Here is a 24,066-nt window from a genome sequence, read left to right as displayed (position 1 = left end):
GTTAGTGTGATGTACTCATGTCTGTGCGTGTGCGCGCGCTCGCTGTTATATCACGTGATTTGTATCATATGACCACAGCTGTATAAGTTTAGTAACACACGCCTTGTCAACAGTACTGCAGGTACGCGGAAGGACGAGAAGGACACGTATTTTTTGGTCCTTGCGTCCTGGTTATTGTTGAACCCCGCGTTTATTTCTATTGTTTGTCCTCCGTCTGGCTGTTTGAGGATGCGCGCGCTTTCCGTTATTGTTTTGGTTGCGTTTATAGCCGGGGCTGCGGCCGATACTCCGGCAAACTGCACATATGAGGACCTGCTGGGCACCTGGATCTTCAGTGTGTCCAATGTGGGTCAGGACAAGACCATCAACTGCTCCAGTACAGGTCAGAAAAACATATTTAGACAACCGGAAGTTCGAGGTTGCTTTCGGTTTCATATCGATATCAGGATATTGACTTTGTTTACTTTTATAAAGTACCATTACACCTTGCTGAATGATACTTGAGGTAAAGTTGGTTTTCATTCATTCATTCATTCAATTTTTTGTCGGCTTAGTCCCTTTATTAATCCGGATTCGCCACAGCGGAATGAACCGACACATATCAAGCACATTTTTACGCAGCGGATGCCCTTCCATCTGCAACCCTCTGTGAAATAAAGTTGGTTTTAAACTCGCACTTTCTTCTTAATTATAAAATGTCAGATAAGTGTTAGCAACTTCTAAACAGTGACATTTCTATTAGCAGCCAATGACCATCAAAGTACATTGTTCACAGTCAATTAATAAGTGTTAATCTTGTTTTATAGTCACTCTTGCATGCGATTTCAGACCCAATATTCAAACTAGTTTTAGTAAACAATACATTGAGCATGTCACAAGATGTCACTGAATGAATATGCAAATATAAAGCCAACTTTACCTCAATAATCCTAAGGGAGTTTTGTTTACTCTTGTTTACTTTTACAAAGTAAAGTTGCTTCCTGTTACACCCTGCTGTAAACAAGCAAACATTAGAAACTGTCATATAATTTATATATTTTTAAATGCTTATAATGGCAAATTACATTGGTTTTATTTGGATTAACCTTAATGATTTAGTGAGTCTCTACTGGTATTTTTTGCTTATATTGGTGGCATGTTAACACCAATAAAGCCAAATGGATTTTTCCCAGAACCCAATAGAACATTTGAAACTGTAAAGTTAAAATGTTAACAGATTAGAGCTTCCATACTGCACGCAGACGCAGTGCGTCATTGAAGTGGTGCGATAGTTTCACCGCTGGGTCTATTTTTGCCGGTGCATTGATATTGACAATGACCAAAAACGCATTGAATGAGCAATTTTACCTAATAACTGCATCGATAATACCCACAGATTATTATATATTCAATCAAACAAACTTAAACGATTAAAACGACAACAAATATTCAGTTGGGTCTGAACTACAAACCTTTAAAATTTAAAACAATCTTAAACTAGTGGGGTTTTAAAATCAATAAATGCAAATAAACGTGATTATTTCTTCGACTTCAATCACACAACTAAAATTTATGATCGTTGCATCCCTAGTCCTATGCTAACTGTTTTAAAACGCAGTAAAAATCCCTGCATAGACAACCTTTGTGGATATGACAGGTGCATCTAAACACAAGACTTCCAGAAAGTCCCATGACTGTGCATATCACCAAATCTACTTCCTCAAGTCTGTAAATAATCATGTTTCAACAGGCCAGGCGGTGAGCACTGTGACTGTGGACCTGCAGAAGCTGTCCGTAGCTGTGGATGATCTGGGTCACACAGGCTTTTTCACACTCATCTATAACCAGGGCTTCGAGGTGGTGATCAATGACTACAAATGGTTCGGCTTTTTCAAGGCAAGTCTGACTGGACAGTTTCCGTCTCAAGTGACACCACATGACTGATCAAATGACTGTGGTTTCGCAACACAGGGGAAATTCTGACTTCAGCTTTTTTTTTTTTTTATCTTCCACTATACTAGCAGGCTATAAATATGGTGTTACTTTACAAATGCAGTTTATTTTTTAATGGCTTTATAGGATCAAAATTCCATTGTTGTTTTGGTTTGGATTAATATTACATTAAGGCTTTAAAATGCTTTGATTTGATTGGTCTTAAAGGGATAGTTCACATGGATATTCTGTAATTACCTCAGCCTTTTCTTTGAGTTTCTTCTGATGAACACAAAAGAAGATATCCTGAAGAAAGCTGGAAACCTGTAACCATTGACTTTCGTAGCATTTGTTTCAGTCAATGAAAGATTGTTATAGTAAATGGTTTTCAACTTTTTTCAAAATATCTTATGACTGATAAAGTTTTGGAGCCATTCGAGGGAGAGTAATACTGGGTAACATTTTATTTTTGGGTGTGCTATCCCTTTAAATATGTTTGTCACATTACCTCATTACCACATTATTTGACTTTTAACCCTCTACTGCACACATTATCATCAATCTGTAAAAAAAAAAACATATTTCTGTTTTTCTTTTCCTAATATGGCTTAATTTGAAGTGCTGTAAAAAAAATTGGAAAAATGTCTTTTTTTTTAAAGTCACTTCATGACTTTAAATTGAGTTTGAATTTAAAACTTTCCTTATAATTACTTTTGTTGTTTGAAATAATTTAATTGGTGTTGCAGTATTATGAACTTTAACACAGAACTTCTAAATGACACCTTTTACATGCTTTCCAACAACTCTTATTCCAACAGCTTTTATTAATTTAATTCCTTTTTGCTAAATATTATTGAAAACAATCGTAATTTAGTATTATTATGTATACAACATATGATAAATATAAATATTTTCTCCAGTAAATATTATAACAAATAAATAACAAGTCTAATATATCCAGATGCATCAGAATAATGTAGCTACTAGCTAACAATGTTTATATATTATACTATATACTACACTACACCTGTCTTATCTGCCTCTGAGCTAACTTGCCTAAACCGTCTCAGTAACACTTTATAATAACTACACACTATGAACCATTTATTAAGCATTAGCAAAAAGTGAATTCATTATCTGATGAGCATTAATTCTACATTAATAAATGTTAGTAAGCAGTTTATAACTGCAGCTACAAATGCTGTATTCTTGACTTATAAGCACGTTTATAATGTGCTTAATAATTGTACTTTCATACTTTAACAATTTATTTTTCGCTACTAAATTAAGTATTGCATTATTTATAAACCATTTATTTAAGCATAGTTGGTTGTTTTTTAAGATCATTCAGAATGAGTTAGTAAATGATTAATAAACTATTGAAATTAGCATTTATAATTCTTATTATTCAGGCATATACTAATAGTTCATTTGTATGTTAATAAATGCTTCATTAACTCAACTTCATGCAGTTTTGTGACCTAATCTATAGTGAGGACTGATTTTCCTTCATAAATCTCCTATAAATGACTATTAAAGGCTCAGGGTCTAAACAGGAAAAAAAGAACATAAAAGACTTTATTCATTCGTTTAAAGACACACAAGTGAAATTGTATCAAATGAAAAATCTGTGCAACCTTTTCTTAAATAAAATTACTGTACAGTTTAAACCTCACGTCTTTTTATATTGTTAAATTATTATATTGTTGTTTTATCCAGTTTTATGTTGTATTTCGACACTCCTGTTATTTGGCAATGTTTAAACTTCACAGTCATTTTACTTTTTAAATAAGATTGCAAAGATTATAGTTCATTTGATCCTGAGCATTTAATAATCATTTATAAGGGATTTATAAAGCATTAATAGTCCTGACTTTAGATTAGGTCACAAAACTGCATGAAGTTGAGTTAATAAAGCATTTATTCACTTTAGTTAACTATTAGTATATGCCTGAATAATAAGACATAAATGTTGATTTGAATAGTTTATGAATCATTTACTAACTCATTCTGAATTATCTTAAAAATCATTGACTACTCTTAAATATAAATGGTTTGTAAATAATGCAATACTTAATTTAGTAATGAAAAATAAACCATTAACAAAGTATGAAAGTACAGTTATTAAGTGCATTATAAATGTGGTTATATGTCAATAATACAGCATTTGTAGCGGCAGTTATAAACTGCTTACTAACGCTTATTAATTTTGAGTTAATGCTTAACAAAAAATAAATTCATTAGTTGCTAATGCTTAGTAAATGATTCATAGTGTGTAGTTATTATAAAGTTTTGCCACTGTCTCTATCAAATGTCCTGCCTGCATCCTTCTCATGGTCACTAAAACCCATATCACCCTCACTTTAATCTGCAGGAGGAGCCAGTTCTGTCCTTTTCTTTTTTCACTTACTGTAGAACATGGTGGTGCTCGCTAATACACTGTTCCCTGTATTCATATCTATTCAAAAGTAGCATTGCCATTAAAACTATATTTTATCCATAATACAATGCCATCAACATACAACTAATCAACATTATATTAATAGCATTCATGTTGTTATTGTTACAACTTAAAAGTTCACAGCTGACCTTGCTAGCTAGCTAACCCATTGCAATATTGCACTTTCCACTATTGCACAGTGTTGCCATTTGTTAACATGTACATTTGATCGATTTACAAAAAACTAATTTGATTTACAAAAAACTAAAACTTGAGTATGTCACCATAACTTGCTGGAGGTGATGTTTCAGGTATTTTGGTGGATCTGAAATAATTTGCCCTACTGAAAAAAACAGCTTAAACCAGCCTAGGCTGGTTGGCTGGTTTTAGCTGGTCGACCAGGCTGGTTTTAGAGGGGTTTTGGCCACTTACAAGCTGGTTTCCAGCCATTTCCAGCCTGGTCTTAGCTGGTCAGGCTGGGAGATGACCAGCTAAAACCAGTTTGACCAGCCTAGCCAAGCTGGGAATCCAGCCAAAACCAGCTATGTCCAGCTTAAACCAGGCTGGTCAAGCTGGTTTTAGCTGGATTTAGCTGGTCATTTTCCAGCTAGACCAGCTAAAACCAGGCTGGAAATGCCTGGAAACAAGCCTGGAAATGGCCAAAACCCCTCTAAAACCAGCCTGGTCGACCAGCTAAAACCAGCCAACCAGCCTAGGCTGGTTTAAGCTGGATTTTCCAGCAGGGTGATCCTTTTGTTTTTATTGACGTTTACATTTGCATTCAGCAACTACTCGCAATAAACGGCAGTCTGTCAGAAATCGCGCTACAGGAAAACACTGGATGTCATGTGACTTACCCAAAGCACATCATTGGCTACTCCAAGGTCTTCTCTTTCAAACAAAAAAAAATAATGTTGGTCTTAAAGAAACAGTGGCAGGGAAATGAACATAAGTATCATGTTGCCACATGGTTACACCGTGCAGTAGAGGGTTAAATAACTAACATCAACAAAAATACCATAATAAATGTATTCCTAATTGATTGTTAATAAATGTATTAACTAATGGACCATTACTTTTAAAGGGTAGCATTTTTACAATAAGGTTGTATTAGTTAATGTTAGCTTACTAAGATGAACAAACCATGAGTATACATTTCATACAGTATTTGTTCATGTTAGTTTACATTAGCTAATGGAAATGTTAACTCGCAGTGCATTTAATGTTAACCAGCATGAGTTTGCATGTTAATAATGCATTAGTTAATGTCGAATTATGATTAATAAATGCGAGTGTTCATTATTAGTTCGTTAGTAAATAAAAACTGATGAAACCTATTAAAGTGTTTTGACGTGTTACCAGAAAAACTCTTTTGAAAGCAACTGTATTTGATTCTCTCTTTCTGTCTGCATCTAGTATACTCAGCAGGGCTCAGAGGTGGTGAGTTACTGCGATCAGACGCTGCCCGGTTGGGTTCATGATGTTTTGGGCAATAACTGGGCCTGTTTCACCGGGAAGAAAGTGCAGCCCATCCCTCCCCGAGTGGACCGTCGTCACATGCTTGGATTTGAGCACAGACTGTGAGTGTGTGATTGTGTCAGCACAGCAGTGTTCGTGATGTAACGCTCTCTTATCTCTCTCTCTCTACAGCTTGATTAGCACTCATGTGACTCAATCTGAACTGCACTACATGACTGAGTGATTGATGTACAGTCCAAGACAAATTTATTAGCCCTTCTGCCGTTTGATAAAATCTCTTTTCACATATATCCCAAGTGATGTTTAACAAAGCAATTTCTACAATATTTTCCATAATATATATATTTTTTCTTTTGGAGAGTCTGTTTGGAGAGGCTGTTTTCAAAGTATAGCTATTAGGGTTGGGCCGATAGACGATGCCATTGTTCATTACCGATGGCCGACAGACACCACGAACCTCTGCCCTGCCCCCGTTGCAAATCCGCTCGCAAAAATACACACTCAGGCCCCGTTTACACTAGTATGTTTTTAGATGTCATTTTAGAACGAAAATGATCCACATCCACCCTGGCATTTCATTAGCTTTTCTGAGAGGCCCTCTTTCCACACTACCGCTGAGAACGCACATCATGTGACCATACACTCTCAAACATACACATACACACACACACACACACACACACGCACACACACACACACGCGCACACACACAAACACACACACACACTGTCATGCTCGAGACAGCGGGTCCAGGCAGTCAGTCGGTCAGTAGACCGATTCAATCGTTCGCTTTCACGCTTGTAGTTAGTCTTTTTAGTGAAAAGAAAACCTCAGATACCAGGGCCGGACTGGGACAAAAATTCAGCCCTGGCACTGTTGCCACACCAGCCCACAATACCACACCGACACAGCCCCATCCACGGACACGCACATTCACGATTTATTTTGGTGTAAAGATGGTGAAATAATATGACATTCTTGCCAGATTTTTATTATGTCCGGGTAACCTTGGATTGGGTCGGCCCATGTTGAAACGAGGCGGCAGTTGCCGATTGGGCCAAATGCTTAACATTTATTATTATTATTTTTATTATCATCATCATCATAATATCACATCTAGCAAGAGATGAAAGGTGTCTGTACTTAAAAACAATACATACTAAAAAAAAAACCGACCGGCCCAGATTACAAAATTGGTCCGGCCCTTCTGGCATTTGCCAGATTGCCAGTCCGCCCCTGTCAGATACTGTTGGTTGGTTCCTGTTGGTTGTGCACCTGTTTTACCAACCAAGTTTGTCGACGCCATTATACCGACACTGATTACTCTAACTATTCATGAGTCCTGCAGAAAAAGTGATTGACGGGTGGTAATTATGTGTGTAACTTTATACATTTATGATTTGGTTATGGGTAAAACAAAGACCATGTGGGTTTCCTAGTTAAAACGCTAGGCTACAAATAAATATTTCGTTATGAATTAATTCATTATTCCTAATTAACTCGCCTCCGCCTATGACGACGATGCCATCGTCCATCGCGATGTTTCATATTAGACATCGTACGATGCCAAATTGGTCGACATCGCCCAACCCTAATAGTTAACATGACTACAATGTTAACAAATGATAACAAAGCCTTTTCATTTTTTTCACTTACTTTACCAGTGCCTTGGACCATGCCTATTTTGTTTATCTTTATAAATTCCTTATCCAAAGAGCACCGACACATTAACTACCCCCAAAACACTTTTTGGTTCGAAGTCCTATTTCCTTTACTTTGACTATTTTTATTTTTTTCCAATTTTTAAGCATAAGCATAAAAGTTAAGTTCGATAATGTTAGCAACACTTCATTTTCTCTCTTTCTTTCTTTTTTTTTTTTTACAGAAAAAAATCAAACTGTTTTTATGTATTTTGGAATTTAACATAAAAAATGCTTAATAGAAACGCCAATATGCGCATACATTTTGCAAATGTGAATAATAAAAAAAGTATGCGCACAACTGAGAAGGATAAACTTTTATCACATAAGAAAAAATGTGCATAAACTACAATGGGAACACTTTTACAGAGTAAATACATGGTAATTTATTATTTTTAGTTGTTTGTTTCATTATTATTATTATTATTATTATTATTATTATTTACATTGCTCCTAATTGTGGATTTTTTGCCTGCTCCAAATAGGAATACTTGATTTATTGACTCCTTAAGAAAGCTCCTAACTTAATTTTTTTTATATCATGTTATTCTTTTTAGGTATTGATCTTATTATGATGTCATGTGTTGTAAATGTATTATTATTTAGTCATTTATTCCTTCTTGCTTCATTGTTTCAAATGTTTTGAGTCTGAGAAACGGACAAGTTAAATAAAATGTATCAATATTATTATTGCTTAGTTAACCTAATTAAACCAGTGGTTCTCAAACTGTGGTACGAGTACCACTAATGGTACTCAGAGGAATCAAATATGTCATGTTCATGCTATATATTTAAAAATGTATCAAAATGATTTGTATATGAATATGATGACATATAGCCTATATTTTTGAGGTTCAGGCAACATTTCCAGGTGTTAATGAATGGCTATATGTTAATACTTTACATTTAAGTACAGCAGTTTTTTTTTACTTTTAAAAACGGTAACCTACCATTTTTAACTTTAAAAGCACATTTTAATTTTAATGTTTCATGAAAATTTTAATGTTTAATGTTGATGTTTTTTTTGTTGTTGTTTTTTTTACATATAACCACAGTACAGTGTTAATGTTCAAACTATTTATCATGTTTAAAGTGGCTGACATTAATAAATATTGGTAATAATAGGAATTAATCTGCCTGGTTTTTGAACTGTACAGAGCTGTTGCTGCTTTACTGGGCTTACTGCGCTACTGTATTTCAATACTGCTCATCATGGGGCTACTTGGAGAGCCAATTTTTACTCAGGCGGTACTTGATGAAAAACGTTTGAGAACCACTGAGTTAAACCATTTAAATGTCATTTTAAGCTAAATACTGTCGTCACAGCAGAGGCAAAATAAATCGGTTATAATTAATAACTATTATATTTTAAATCATGTTGAAAAAAACAACAACAACAAAGACTTGGGAAATATTTGATAAAGAATAAAAATTTCACAGGACTGTGTTTTTAATGTAGTTTTGGGTTTGCATTGTATTAATCATATTTTATTATGTCTAGGCTGATGAAGCTGCCGTACACGAACAACATGATGTTTGTGGATGAAATAAACTCCGTTCAGAAGTCTTGGACGGCAACGGCGTACAGTTTTCATGAGACTCTGTCCATACATGAGATGCTGAGAAGATCAGGAGGACCTGCCTCCAGAATTCCACGGTACTCTTAAGATTATTATTGATGCTGTTATAGTAGTATTATTATTATTTATTTATTGCATGTTTTGCTGTCTTGTATGTGATGTATATGTCAGGGGATTTTTGTTTTTAGTCCCTTAACTTTAAAGAGCTGGTCATACAGTATTTTGTAAAGTGTTCTAATATCATGTTTGAGTCACCTACGATAGCTTTAAGTGCATCTAAGGTCAGAAAACTTTGTAATTTTCTCTGAATATGCATTTAGTATTAATCATTTGCAGTGAATTTAATATGATTCATATGAAACAATTTAAGGTCTGTAAGCCCCTCCCCTTCTAAAAGCCAACTTGGCCAGCTGACCAATCAGAGCAAAGTCTGGCCAAGTCATGTCTGAAATTAAATGCTGGTATTTTGCTTCTGATTAGTCCCTTTATTCATATAGTCATATGTTTTACACAGCGGATACCCTTCCAGCTGCAACCTAGTCCTGGAAAACACCCATACACACATTCACAAACACACTCATACACTACGGTTACTTTAGTTTATTTAATCCACTTTCACTGCATGTGTTTGGAATGTGTATGTTCTCCTCATGTTGGCGTGGGTTTCCTCCAGGTGCTCCGGTTTCCCCCAAACTCCACACAGAAATGCCAACTGGCCCAGCCGGGGCTCAAACCAGCAAACTTCTGGCTATGAGTCAACAGTGTTAACCACTGAGCCACTGTGTTGTCCGCTTTGGCTTTTATTTAGTTACAATTTTCATTGATCAAACGGATTAAAAAGAGATATATTGTATCTAAAATGTAATATTCAATAGGCTCTTGTTTGTCAAACTCATTCATTCATTTCCTTTTCGGCTTAGTCCCTTTTTTTTTTAATCCGGGCTCACCACAGCGGAATGAACCGCCAACTTATCCAGTATATGTTTTATGCAGCGGATGACCTATCAGCCGCAACCCATCTCTGGGAAACATCCGTACACACTCATTCACTATGGACAATTTAGCTTCCCAATTCCCCTGCACCGCATGTGTTTGGACTGTGGTGGAAATCGGACCACCTGGAGGAAACCCATGCGAACGCAGGGAGAACATGCAAACTCCACACAGAAACACTAACTGACCCAGCTGAGGCTCGAACCAGCAACCTACTTGCTGTGAGGCGACAGCACTACCTACTGCACCACCACGTCGCCCTGTTTGTCAAACTGTTGTATAAAATCAATATCACACATCTCGCATACTGAAATGCTATTGTGTGTGAAGGATAGTACTGATCTATATCATTTCGTATTAGTAATGCACAGATTTTTTTGACTTAGTATTTTTGGTTTTGCCCCTGAATTTCTTTCGATGTCGACTTAATTTTATTTTTAATAAATATAGCAAACAAAAAACAACCAGGCATGGTTAATTATCACATTAATAACTTGAATTATGGGCTCATTACTGTCTTCAAACACACATGCTTTGTTTGCTTAGTTTAGTTTTCCTGCAAAGTGTGTAACCTACTCCAATGTCAGCTTGCACATCATTAAAACAACATTTACGATAACATCGCACACCATAAATATCACACAGCCCTCGTGTAGACCGATTTGACAAATAGCTTGTCAGTGTAGTCGTATCACAACAACACGACGTAAACCAAGCTCGTGCTCATAAATGTCTGCTGTAATTTATTTAGGAGCATCTTGTGCTAAAATGAAAACATGCGAGCAAATCTGTGTGTTGTGTGCTGATTTAATAAGAGCAGCAGCGTTTATAAAGCAGATAAATGTTGGGTTTTGATGTTATGTTGTGTATTTTTTTTTTCTCTCTCTCTATCAGACGTGTCAGGCCTGTAACTGTTGCTGCGGACAGTAAAGCAGCCGCTGGTCTTCCTCAACACTGGGATTGGAGAAACGTTAATGGAGTCAACTTTGTCAGTCCAGTTCGCAACCAAGGTACGACATTAAAGTGGATCTATTATGCCCCTTTTTACAAGATGTAAAATATGATTAGTGTGTGTGTGAAGTTTCAGCTCAAAACATCACACAAATAATGTTTGATAACTCTTTAAAAACTGACCCATTTAGGCTTTGATCCTAACTGTGGCGTTTTGCTGAGTCGCTTTAAATTCAAATGGGATTGTGCTCTTTTCAAAAGAGGGCGGAGCTACAGATGCCTATATGTCCGCATATAGTGGTAGATTCAATAACAAGACTAATGTCCTATGCCAGTAGTTCTCAAACTTTTTTCACCAAGTACCACCTTAATAAAAATCGTCTCTTCAAGGACCACAAAAATGACCAGTATTTAAAGGGCCATGAAACCCCCTCGTTTCAGCAGGGTGTTTTCACACCTCTACTTTGGAAAAAGTCAGAAAAGTGGGCGTGTCCAGCTCTGTTTAGGGGGGAGTGTCGGAGGAACTAAAGTGGGATGGTGTGGGAGTGTCTATTTGGGCACGCACGAGTTTCAGTCAAATTACACACACACAGGAGAGTGATGGTGTTTAACTTACATGGACATCTGTAGTGGAATTATTTGCCAAATTATTAAATGTTGGACTTTAACTGCAGTTTGGCTCTTTCATTCAGGGAATTCATTCATGCCCCTCGCGACAAACGCGATATTTGATTCGAGGAGCTGCTCTAAGCGTGTATTTTTCATGCAATGTTTGATACCGCACGGTGAATAAGTGAAAAAAACTCTGCATTTCCAGGAAACTTAGATGCACACGGCAGGTAGCGTCAGAAAGCCGCGTGTGTTATTCCGGTCACAAAATGCGGTGCTATGTTTGCACTCTGTGCAATAGTTAACTTAATTCGATACGAACAAACTGAATAAACAAAGAGCACTGGTCGCTCACTTACCAAATCTGTAGAGACGGGACAATCACCAGCAACTAGAGCCGCGTCTTTATGAAGAGGAGACTAACGTTACAAGCGAATCCGGATTTCAGCGTTTGCAGATGAGAACAGCTCTCAGGTAAACAATGTTCCTCCTTAGACACGCAAGTTATTGTTGTCGAGCGTCGCGTACATTGTTAATCCACACGTGATCCAGCTATAAAGCAACACTTCACGCTTGTTTTGCCAACACAACGTGGCGTCTCTGTGGCGTAAACACGGTGACACTAATGAATATTAATGAAGTTGCACAATAGAGCGCACTGATTGGTTTGAACCAAGCCTTACTCATGCATTAATGCATCACACTGTAAGACGTAATAAGACTCACTCTGGCACAGGCGTCCAGTCTGCACGCTGGAATACACGCTATTATGTCATGACCGTGACGCAGCTTCAAAAATTCGTTTCAAACAGGAAGTACGAATTTGCTTGAAATAACGCAAAAACAACCAATTTACACTTTTTAGTGAAATATATGTGTCCTAATAGTGTTTTTAGCAGTGTGGGACACATATACGACTGTCAACATCTCAAAAAATGTGTTTTGGTGTTTCGTGACCCTTTAAATAAAGTAGCGTAGTTGGCCAATAACTGCACAGTTCGAGGCAGAATTATGTTCATATTTATGAAATTTTTGATAAATTTTGAAATGTATATTGCGTGTACATCTGACAATTGTAAAACTTTTTGAAATCTAAACCTTAACTTGTATGTAGATTGGTAGGAAACCCGTTTTTCTCAGAGGATGTCAAGCTGACAAAACATTTCTGCACTCTGATACAAGTTTTGTTTATAGAGAATTTAAAAGCACTGCAGTGTTTGGGTGATCTGTATTTGTCTGAGATAATTAGTCCAACAAAATTAAACTACATACAAATTATGAAGCTGATCAGTCAGTTCTTGTCACGTGACTTGCGGTGCGGCATTCTGAAAAAATGATGTTTTCAACCGGGAACGCCTGGAAAACACAAGCGCGTCTCGCTGCAGTTCTTACTCATTTTACTAGCCTGTGGGTTAAATTTTGATGCTCAAATGGCCAAGATGTAGCAAGAGAATACGTCTATTTTTCAAAATAAAAGACTTTTCAAAATAACAGATCGTTCAGACTCCGATTATAAATAAAACGGAAATAATTAATAATTTTTTGTGCGGCCCGGTACCAATTTATCTATAGAATGGTGCCGGTCTGTGGTCCGAGGGTCGGGGACCACTGCTTTAGTGTGTATCTGCTCTGCAAGCACCACGCACCTCTTTCTCTAGTTCTGCGTCATTAAGTAAACGTTCTAAGAACAGCGCTTTGATCGTAGGCTTTAGAGAACAGCCAATGCAGATCACATCAGTGTTATCGTACGCATCAAATGATTAAAACTGTATTCATTTTTTCTTTCATTCCTCCACATACCACTAGAACTAACCCCGCACACCACTAGTGTTACATGTACCACAGTTTGAGAACCACTGCCTTATGCTAATGAGGGAGAGATGGTCACTAGTGGGTGGGGCTTTCCCCCTGATGACACGTACGAAGGGAGAATGTCAATCAAAGTGCTTCTGCAAACTGTTTTTATCAACTGTGATTATAAAAATTAATACATTTTTATCATTAGATGCTGGTTATATTTAAACACTGCTGCCACACAACTGTATTTAAACCCCTTCTGAAAGTGATTTGTGCATAGTAGGTCCCCTTTTTAAAATTTGAACAGTACAGATTCAGATTTAATGAATAAAATGCCTACAAAATGCATTGTTTATAATGAACCAGCTTAATATAGCCATCTTCATTTTTCAAGCTGATGTAGTTTTTCCACAGATGGAATATAGATAATTCTACAGTGCTGAAGATGTTACTGAAGTTCATTACACTGCTGTCAGGTTTAAAGCGAATGCACGTATAATCATAATGCTATTTGGATGACTAAATGCTGAAGTAGTTTAAGGGGGTTAAATGTCAGTATTGTTGTCATAGTTTTTGTGATTTTTAAAAATTCTTTTTGTAATTTTTTTTATTTATTTATTTATTTATTTTTTTTACTATTTTATTTAGTTTTCATCTAGTTTGTGTGAAAAAAAAATTTAAATAAGGGCTTGGTGGATCTAATGCCCCAGGGCCTACGAGAGGTTGGGTTCTTGATTGGCTGATAAATTAATTTACATCATGACGCAGGAAATTCCTCTTTGCGTTATTCTATCGCATGTTAATAATGTGAAGTATTGCTTTCAGTACGCTGCTGTTCAAAAACGGCGACGCTACTAAACTATGGCTCAGAGTGGCTGTAGCCCAATCAAAGATTTGAATAATCATAGTAAGGGTGAACAGATGTCGTTTTTTTTATTTATTTATTTATTTATTTTTTAACAGCAAAGTCCCTTATTTCCCAGCAGTTATTTATTTCTACTCTATACCACGAAAAACGGTCCAGTCAAAGGCAGGCTGAAGGCCGTGCACACTGGGATGCTTTTTGCTCGCGTTTTCCATCGACGTTTAACGCCTCGTGACTAAATAAAAGGCGCCAATGTGATCATGCACACCAACGCAAAAAACGGCAGGCGTAAAAACGTCATTTTTAAATGCCTCATACTGGTTTTTTTTTTTTTTTTTGACGTGCCGTGTTAAAACCTTCTCCACCAATCAGACTGACACTTGTTCATGTGCACAGAGTTGCTGAAGTTACAGTAAACAGCACTTAGATGCACATTGAAGAAGATGCTCAGAGGCGATATGAACGTGGAGCTGCATATTGCTCTGGTGAACAATAATCATTTCTTCATAGCTAGAGCTGGAGCTGCTACTTGAACCATACATCCCTGTTCAAATTGCCAGTAACTTTAACAACAAACGTGTTAACTTCTCTCTTCTTCTTCTTCTGTGTTACAAGCGGGTGTCAGAACCTTAAAGTTGTGTAGTGCCATCTAACATCAAACCGGAAAAACATCTCAAAACGCTGACGATAAACTCAAACGAAAAGCATCCTGTGTGTACGAGCCCTAACTGGTAGGCCACAGCCATGTCATCATGCAGCCCAAGACCAGTTACTCACTGAAGCTAAGCAGGGCTGAGCCTGGTCAGTACCTGAATAGGAGACCACATGGGAAAACTAGGTTGCTGTTGGAAATGGTGTTGGATGGGTCTCGAGTCTTTGTAGTCCCATGGCACTTCATGTAAAGTGTATGGGTGTAACCCTGGTGTCCTGGCTAAATTCCCTCTTGGCTCTAAACCATCATGGCCTCCCAATCATCCCTATTCCATCCACCAAATTGGCGGTATCACTGTCTTTTCACTCCCCTTATAGCTGATGTGTGTGGTGAGCTCAATGGCGCCGTCGCAACATCCGAGCCTACTTTAGTAAAATAGAAAACATGTTGAAATAATTAAATATAAATCAAGTGGAAAATCATATACTGTAATATATTAATATAAATTAGCAAATAAATAATAATAACAGCAAATAAATAATAATAATAATAATAATAATAATAATAATAGCAAAAAAAATCTACTTTTGTGAGGCAATTAAATAAATGGTAAAGCCCCAGGGCCTAGTATGTTGTTAATCTGGCCCTGCGTGTGCGTAAAAATAATTTTTGTGAATAATTTATTAAATCGTTTAGTTTCCATGAGTGAAAAATGTTGATTTAATATTAATATAAAATATGTCAAGAAAATTCATGCATGTGTCTGTGAGAAATTCAAAAGGAAATGCTGCAAATGTGTTCAAGTGCTGTGTGTAATTTATATCAAAACCTCTTGAATTCAGTCTGCGACCTCCCACAGTTCAGTCAGTCCTGGGAATAACATCAATATACTGCTATTGATTGTGTTCAATCTGCAGTCCTGTGCGTGCTGACACTGATAAAGCTAGTCTTACTGGAAGAGGTTGGCAAAATAATGCATGTGACACTAGAAACCCAGTTTGAAAATGAACTTTTTCATTAAGAGGTGATATTTCCCCTGGAATTGATTTTTCTTTATTACCTTCATTGTCTACATTTTATAATTGGCTAAATTAATTGTATCCATGTTGTCTTGCATTAAGTACTTAAATTTAACAACCTGCTTGATTTGAATAAATGCGTTTGGGGAAAGTGGCACGCTCTTATCTTGAATTAGATTGGTTTGATGGTATTTCTCAAGCCCCTGTTAATGGATAATCCCCTGGTAATGTTAATCGGATGCTGATGAAATGGCAGGAAATTACCTTTTTTAATGATCTTGTGTTTTTTTTTTTTTCTAAACTGTATTTTTCACAGGCAACAAATCTTCCTTTTAATTTAGTATTAATTTATTTAAGCTTAATTTTATTTACCTTAAATTTTATTTTATTTTTTTACTTAAATTGTACTTTATTTTTATTCAATTTTTATATCAAAATTTATATGCATTTTATTTTTATTTATTCATTCATTCATTTTTCTTTAGCTTAGTTCCATTTATTCATCAGGGGTCGCCACAGTGGAATGAACCGCCAACTTATCCAGTATATGTTTTGCATAAAAACTTTACACAGAAATTGCAACTGACCCACCCGAGACTCGACCCAGCAACCAGTGCTAATCTCTGAGCCACCTTTAATTGGCTAAATAAAATAAACTGTTCTTATTCTTCTTATTATTTATTATTATTATTTATTAGTCTCCTTGCGCTCGTACCAGCTCAATCTGCTCTCTGCCTTCTTTTTTGGGGTTTTTTCTCATTTACAGTCGAAGAGACCAAAATAAAAGTCTTCTGATATAAGTGCGAGGAGATGATCGGCTCTTCAGGCGAGTCTAGAGTGTCTCTTTTTTTTCTAGTACAGTCAGATAGTGTCTGACTTTTGTCGAGAGCTGCTTCAGATACTCTGGATACATCAGAGCAGGATTAATGATGCTTCTGTAGGATGAGGACATGTGTTTTTTCCTCTCTCTGAATGATTTCTGCTCTTATGTCTTCAGCTCAGTGCGGCAGCTGCTACTCTTTCGCCACTATGGGAATGCTGGAGGCACGAGTGCGGATCCAGACCAACAACACCCAGGAGCCGGTGTTCAGTCCGCAGCAGGTGGTGTCCTGCTCACAGTATTCACAAGGTAAAAACATTTATTACACCTGATTTGCTATCCTAACATGAAGTGAATCTCTTCAGAAGTTTGTGTAAAAATAAAGCAATCCCAAATTTGACTGGAGCCTTTTCACATTTCCAAGTTTCCCAGCAGCAGAAGTCGTCATAGTTGGATAAACTTAGAGTGCAGTGAGTTGGAGAGGACAACTCATATTTTTTTTATAATCCTATTTGCAGAAATAATTAAAAAAATTAATCGATTATGGTGTTATTAAGGCTTTCAGAAAAAGAAAAAAAAGTGTAAGACTGATAACGGCAACCAGACGAGAGAATAATGTCAAATTTACTGTCCTGCCCCAATGACACTGATTACAAACACCTCACATAAGCGGTAATTAGTTTTTTTGTTATTTGATGCAAAGATGATGTCATGCATACTGTATAAAGGTACAGTATAAATGTTTTTTTATTTTTTATTTTTTCTAATTAATTACTTTATTTACTTTGCTGTTTTTGATTTTATGTTGTGATGATGCTATATTGAGGAATTTACAGGTTGTGATCTGTTGTTCTATTGTTTTGTTAGAATAAAGGTTAAAAGCACATGTTTTACTGGGATAATGTCAGATTTAAATAAATTTTCAAAAGTGATCCATGATTTTGTCAACTTGCACACGTTAATCAACAATATTTGATCCCAAAAATCTGATTTGATTGGCAAAGATTAAATATATTTTACAAGTTTTTATTTTAAAAGAGGTTTTTTTTTTTCAATAAAGGAGTGTCATTAAAAATGTACAAATATAAAAATGTTTACATTTTAAATATTAATGTATTCATATAAACATTTTTTATTTTAGTTTTTTTAAATATATTTTTAATTTTATGGCACACCTTTATTGAAAACCTTTGGTCTTTAATATTTGCCCAAAATACATAAAGATGTTGACATGAACCACTGATTACTTTTTCTAGTAAGTCTGACAATATGCCAGTATGTACAGTTGAAGTCAAAAGTATTCACCCTCCTGTGGTATTTTTATTTTTTTTATATTTCCCAAATGATGTTAACAGAGCCAGAATTTTTCACAGTATTTCCTATAATATTTTTGCTTCTGGAGTAAAATCTTATTTGTTTTATTTAAGCTGGAATAAAAGCAGCTTTAAATTTTTATTTTATTTTATTATTATTTTTTTTTACCATTTAAAATCAATATTATTGGCCCCAAAGGACTTGCCTAATTACTCTAACCCGCCTAATTAACATATTTAAGCCTTTAAATGTCACTTAGCTAAATACTAGTATCCTGAAAAATATCTAGTCGGATATTATTTACTGTCATCATGGCAAAGATAAAAGAATCAGCTATAAGAAATGTTATTAAAACTATTATGTTTAGAAATGTGTCCAAAAATCTGAAATTAAGGAAAAAATATACAGAGGGGCTAATAATTTTAGAGGGCTAATAATTCAGACTTCAACTGTACCTGCCAACATGTTATTTTGCGTTTATTCAAACAAAACGGTAACCTAATAACCAAAAACTATCAAACCTACTGACTTAAATTTCCTCTCTTCCACAGGTTGTGATGGAGGCTTTCCCTACCTGATTGGAAAATACATCCAGGATTTCGGCATCGTGGAGGAGGACTGTTTCCCGTACACCGGGTCTGATTCTCCCTGCAACCTGCCTGCAAAGTGCACAAAGTACTACGCCTCAGATTACCACTACGTCGGCGGGTTTTACGGCGGATGCAGCGAGTCTGCCATGATGCTGGAGCTGGTGAAGAACGGCCCCATGGGAGTCGCTCTGGAGGTCTATCCCGATTTCATGAACTATAAAGAGGGAATCTACCATCACACCGGCCTGCGGGACGCCAACAACCCATTCGAGCTGACCAATCACGCTGTGCTGCTGGTGGGTTACGGCCAGTGCCACAAAACTGGAGAGAAGTACTGGATCGTGAAGAACAGCTGGGGAAGCGGATGGGGAGAAAACGGCTTTTTCAGGATCCGTCGTGGAACGGATGAGTGCGCCATCGAGAGCATCGCCGTCGCTGCTACACCAATCCCCAAACTGTAGAGAGAGAGGGCGTTCAGATGTGATTTTTATACCCATTCTGCTTTTATTTCTGAATGTTTTTATAATGCCACCTCTGTAGATTGAAGGGATAGTTCAACCAAAAATGGAAATTTGCTCACTATTTACTTGCTCTCAAGTGGTTCCAAACCCATTTGAGATTCTTTCTTCTGACGTTTCGTCAAAGAGCATTACTGTCGCTGCTACACCAATCGCCAAACTGTAGAAAGAGCGTTCAGATGTGATTTTAACCCATTCTGCTTTTATTTCTGAATGTTTTATAATGCCACTTGTGCAGCTTAAATGGATAGTTCACCCCTAAACGAAAATCTACTTACTATTTTTTTGCTCTAAAGAGGTTTTAAACCTGTTTGAGTTTCTTTTCTTTAATATTTCACCATCGAGGGTATCACCGTCACTGCTACACCAATCGTTCACATTTTAACCCATTTCTGAATGTTTTTATAAAGCCACTCCTGCAGTTTAAAGGGATAGTTCACCCAAAATGAAAATTTGCTTACTATTTACTTGCTATCAAGTGGTTCCAAACCCATTTGAGTTTCTTTCTTTTGATATTTCATCATCAAGAGCATCGCCATCACTGCTACACCGATCGTTAAACTCTGGAGAGGGAGCGTTCACATTTGAAGCCATTTCTGAATGTTGTTATAATGCCTCTTGTTAAGTTTAAATGAATAGTTCACTCAAAAATGAAAACTTGCTCACTATTTACTTGCCCTCAAGTGGTTCCAAACCCATTTGAGTTTCTTTCTTCTGACATTTCGTCAAAGAGCATTACTGTCGCTGCTACACCAATCGCCAAACTGTAGAAAGAGTGTTCAGATGTGATTTTAACCCATTCTGCTTTTATTTCTGAATGTTTTATAATGCCACTTGTGCAGCTTAAATGGATAGTTCAGCCATAAACGAAAATCTACTTACTATTTTTTTGCTCTCAAGAGGTTTTAAACCTGTTTGAGTTTCTTTTCTTTAATATATTTTACCATCGAGGGTATCACCGTCACTGCTACACCAATCGTTCACATTTTAACCCAGTTTTGAATGTTTTTATAAAGCCACTCCTGCAGTTTAAAGGGATAGTTCACTCAAAAATAAAAATTTGCTTACTATTTACTTGCTCTCAAGTGGTTCCAAACCCATTCGAGTTTCTTTCTTCTGACATTTCGTCATCGAGAGCATCGCCATCACTGCTACACCAATTGCCAAACTGTAGAAAGAGCGTTCAGATGTGATTTTAACCCATTTTGCTTTTATTTCTAAATGTTTTATAATGCCACTTGTGCAGCTTAAATGGATAGTTCACCCCTAAATAAAAATCTACTTACTATTTCTTTGCTCTCAAGTGGTTTCAAACCTGTTTGAGTTTCTTTCTTCTATTATTTCGCTCCCTCTCTAGAGTTTAACAATTGGTGTAGACGACGATGCCCTCGATGGTGAAATAACAGTAGAAAGTACCTCATAAAGATTTGGAAACAAGTAAAGGGTGAGTAAATGATGACAGAATTTTCATTTTTGGATGTGCTATGCCTTTAAACAAAGAGAAAACATCATCACAAAACAATTAGTTTGCTTTACTTTAAAATCAATTTGTTGCTTGTAAGGCAATAGGTTTTCTTTTTATTTTATTTTTTAAAGTCAGTAAACCCATTGACTATACTTTTATAATTAGTGAATATATATAATTAGTGAATATATATAATTACTGAAAAAAAAGAGGGAGTAAAGTCAACTAATAGCTTTTTACAGTGTATTTGAGCTGCTGCCTAGTTGTATATTTCCTTATGTTTCCCCTTTGACCTCCAGTGGCAGTGGTATATTTAACCACCATATATATATATATATATATATATATATATATATATATATATATATATATATATATATATATATATATATATATATATATATATATATATATATATATATAATAATTTATTATTTTATATATATATATATATATATATATATATATATATAATTTATTATTTTATATATATATATATATATATATATATATATATATATATATATATATATATATATATATATATACACATATATACATACACATGTTTTAAATTCTGGATATTTTAATTTCTGCAAAGGAAAATGCTCTAAATTATCATTATTTTTTTAAAGAAATGTTATCAGATCTTTTTCAGAATAAAACATATTGACATTTTTACACTAAGCTACAAAACTCAATACAGTCTTTGATTTCTCAAATGGCCTCTAAATGTCTTTCTGTAGCCATACAATGAGCCACTTTTGGCTTCTTTTTCCAAGCAGAATGTGTGAACTGAAAATCAATAGCCTCGATTTGATCCATTTTCCCAATTTCTCAGACCTTACACTGCTTTATCTTCAGCCTCCGAGGGCTTTTGCCTTCACGCTGGTCTGGTTTTTCGTGAGTCTGGTGTCGTTTCTCTGTTTCTCCAGAGCTTTTGACTCTCCTCTTGTTGGCCTGGAGGGGGTTTATTCATCTTCTGTGCCTTTAATACTGTCAGCAACGGTGGGGTCTCTTCATTTCTGCCCCTTCAACCTCTAACCGAGTTGAGCTTGTTCTTTAAGATCCGTCAGAGAGTCAGTCTGAAAAATGAATCCAAGAGAAATTCTCTGAGAAATGTCATGTTTCTGTCTTCAGCCTCTGATTGTTGCTGTCAGCCAAAATCAACCAGTCTAGAGTCTAGTTTGAGTTTTAAAATGATGCAAGTATACTGAATACTGTAGGGTTTGTAATCTAGTGTTTGCTGTTTGTTGAAAAGAGGCATTTTAATTTGTTCTTGCACTAAAGAAAGTTGCTTGAAGTGATAGTTCGCCTAAATTATAATTCAGTCATTTTTTTATGCATGTTTGAAACCAGTTTTAGTTTTATTTTCTGTTGAACACAAAGGAAAATGTATTGAAGAATGGAAAAAAACAGCCATTGACTTGAGTAGTATTACTTTGTTCCTACTTTGGATGTCAAATATCTGCTTTTTCATTATTTTTCAGGATATCATGTTTTGTGTTCTACACAAGAAAGAAATACATTAATGTTTACAACTAATTGAGCATGAAATAATACATTTTAAATTTTTTTTGAGTGAACTATCCCTTTAAAATGTTTTTAGAAATAAGGGATCTCTTTTTAGATTTGTATTGATCCATGTGTGGCGTTAATGTCACATTTTAACTCGATGCCACATCAATTTTGCACTGTGTTAATAGACATTTTGTATTCAGAGAATACCAAGTTGTTCTCAGGAAAATCAATACTTGTGGTTTAATCGGCAATCACTTTATCAATAGCGATAGACTAAAGGGACGAATGTGTGTATTTTTGAGTCCTCTCTGGCTGTTTGCCAACAGATTAGCTGCTCGAGACTGTTTGAAGTTGATGGTTTATCAATTTTTGCCTTTTTGTGCTACTGTATCAGTCATGATTTTAAATAAAATGCTTTTTAAGGTACTTTTGGCTTGATGTGTGTTTTTATTTTATAGCATTAAGTGCAAAAGATTAAGAATCTGAATAAATCTAATCTTTTCTATAAATGTTACATTTGTAGTGATCACTTTTGTCCTCAACATGTTTTGTTTTACTTAGATTTGATTTTATGAGTGAATTTGACCAGCTGTAAAGAAAGTGGTTTTTTTCTGTTTTAGTTTGTCCATATTTGTTATAATAAATCATTTTATAGGTGAAATATTTGATAAATTTTTATATAAAATACTGTAACGTTATTTATTTTTTTCTCATCTCAGTGTCACATTCAAACTATGTAAAAACAGGCATAGCTTACGTTACAATACATAAAATATATAAACGATTAAACACTTGTTAAATACAGTTATTAAGTACAGATGTGCGTAAGAATAATAGTTTCGGTTTAAATCAATACCTCTGCCTATTGTTCAAATATTATAATTTGTTAATAAGATTATTTCATAAGATTTAAAGACAAATAAAAGACCTATTCATCGTAGCCCATAGATATAATACCTTATATCTATGGTCATTCCCGCTAAAATGTGTTGGTTTGAACTACCAACGTTAAGTTACACAGGGGAGAAATGCGAATTGAAACTTTGTGCAAACAAATTATTTACAACTAAACTTCAAATAAACATCATACCGAGTTCATTACATTATATTATCAGCATTGAATGTGCTTATAGATTAAGGTAATCAAACAAAAATCCAAAAGCGGTTTTGCTCAAAAAGTCCTCCCCTGTGACGTTGTATTGAGTTGGTATCGGCCGAGTGGCTTAAACAGCCACCGCGCGCAATGAGTGAGCTTTTGCCCGTTGTCAACGCGACTGACTTAACGTACTCGCCGCTCGTCAACCAAACGAATCAAACAACAAACATAGTAAGTTTGCACTCCAAACGACTCAACTATGTACAAATAAGGATAATAAAGCTTTTAAATTATCGAACAGAAGTTGTGTGGTATTTCATTATCGACGACATCAACGTTAAATACGATATAAAGTGACAATAATGTCTGAACAAAATTCGTTATTCAGAAGGCCTAGATTTATTTATTAATCGGATGTGTGTTGGAAAATCAGCAACTTCAATGTATTAAGATCACACTAAAATGGAGGAATAACATCGTGTGAATTAGGCAAGTTAAACAAATGTTTTAAATGATTTTTAGACTGCCATCTGTGAGGTGTGCAATGCATTGTTTTAGTATTTCAAATGGTTTTACTTGTTACATTTTAGTTTTTTCTGATGTCTTTTAAGTGTGAAGTGCTTTTGGGAATTACGTTTCAAAGGCTTTAATGTTATGTAAAAAAACTAATTTATTATTAAAGCTTAAAGCAGACTTGGGGAAATCTGGTTCATATCAGCACTGTTTAACTTATATAAAACAACATT

General features: G+C 35.5%; 2 protein-coding genes across 6 annotated transcripts in view; one reads left to right on the top strand and one right to left on the bottom strand.

The window, feature by feature from the left end:
- The window catches only part of actn4 (actinin, alpha 4), a 264,894-nt gene that overhangs the window by 38,462 nt on the left and 202,366 nt on the right, over positions 1-24,066 (bottom strand). The gene's annotated exons all lie outside the window — the stretch shown is intronic.
- ctsc (cathepsin C) lies at positions 112-22,650 on the top strand. 4 transcript variants are annotated; one of them, XR_015508394.1, is made up of 8 exons: positions 112-382; positions 1,730-1,875; positions 5,768-5,931; positions 9,032-9,187; positions 10,998-11,113; positions 16,994-17,125; positions 18,682-19,772; positions 20,190-20,541. XR_015508394.1 is itself a non-coding variant. In NM_214722.1 (8 exon segments), coding segments are annotated over 7 exon segments (1,368 nt in total). In that variant the 5' UTR covers positions 136-228; the 3' UTR covers positions 19,182-19,564; positions 21,349-22,650.

The sequence above is a fragment of the Danio rerio genome, chromosome 15, assembly GCF_052040795.2.
Source record: "Danio rerio strain M-AB ecotype USA chromosome 15, GRCz13ab, whole genome shotgun sequence".
Lineage (NCBI taxonomy): Eukaryota > Metazoa > Chordata > Actinopteri > Cypriniformes > Danionidae > Danio > Danio rerio.
This window is presented reverse-complemented; position numbering and strand designations above follow the sequence as displayed.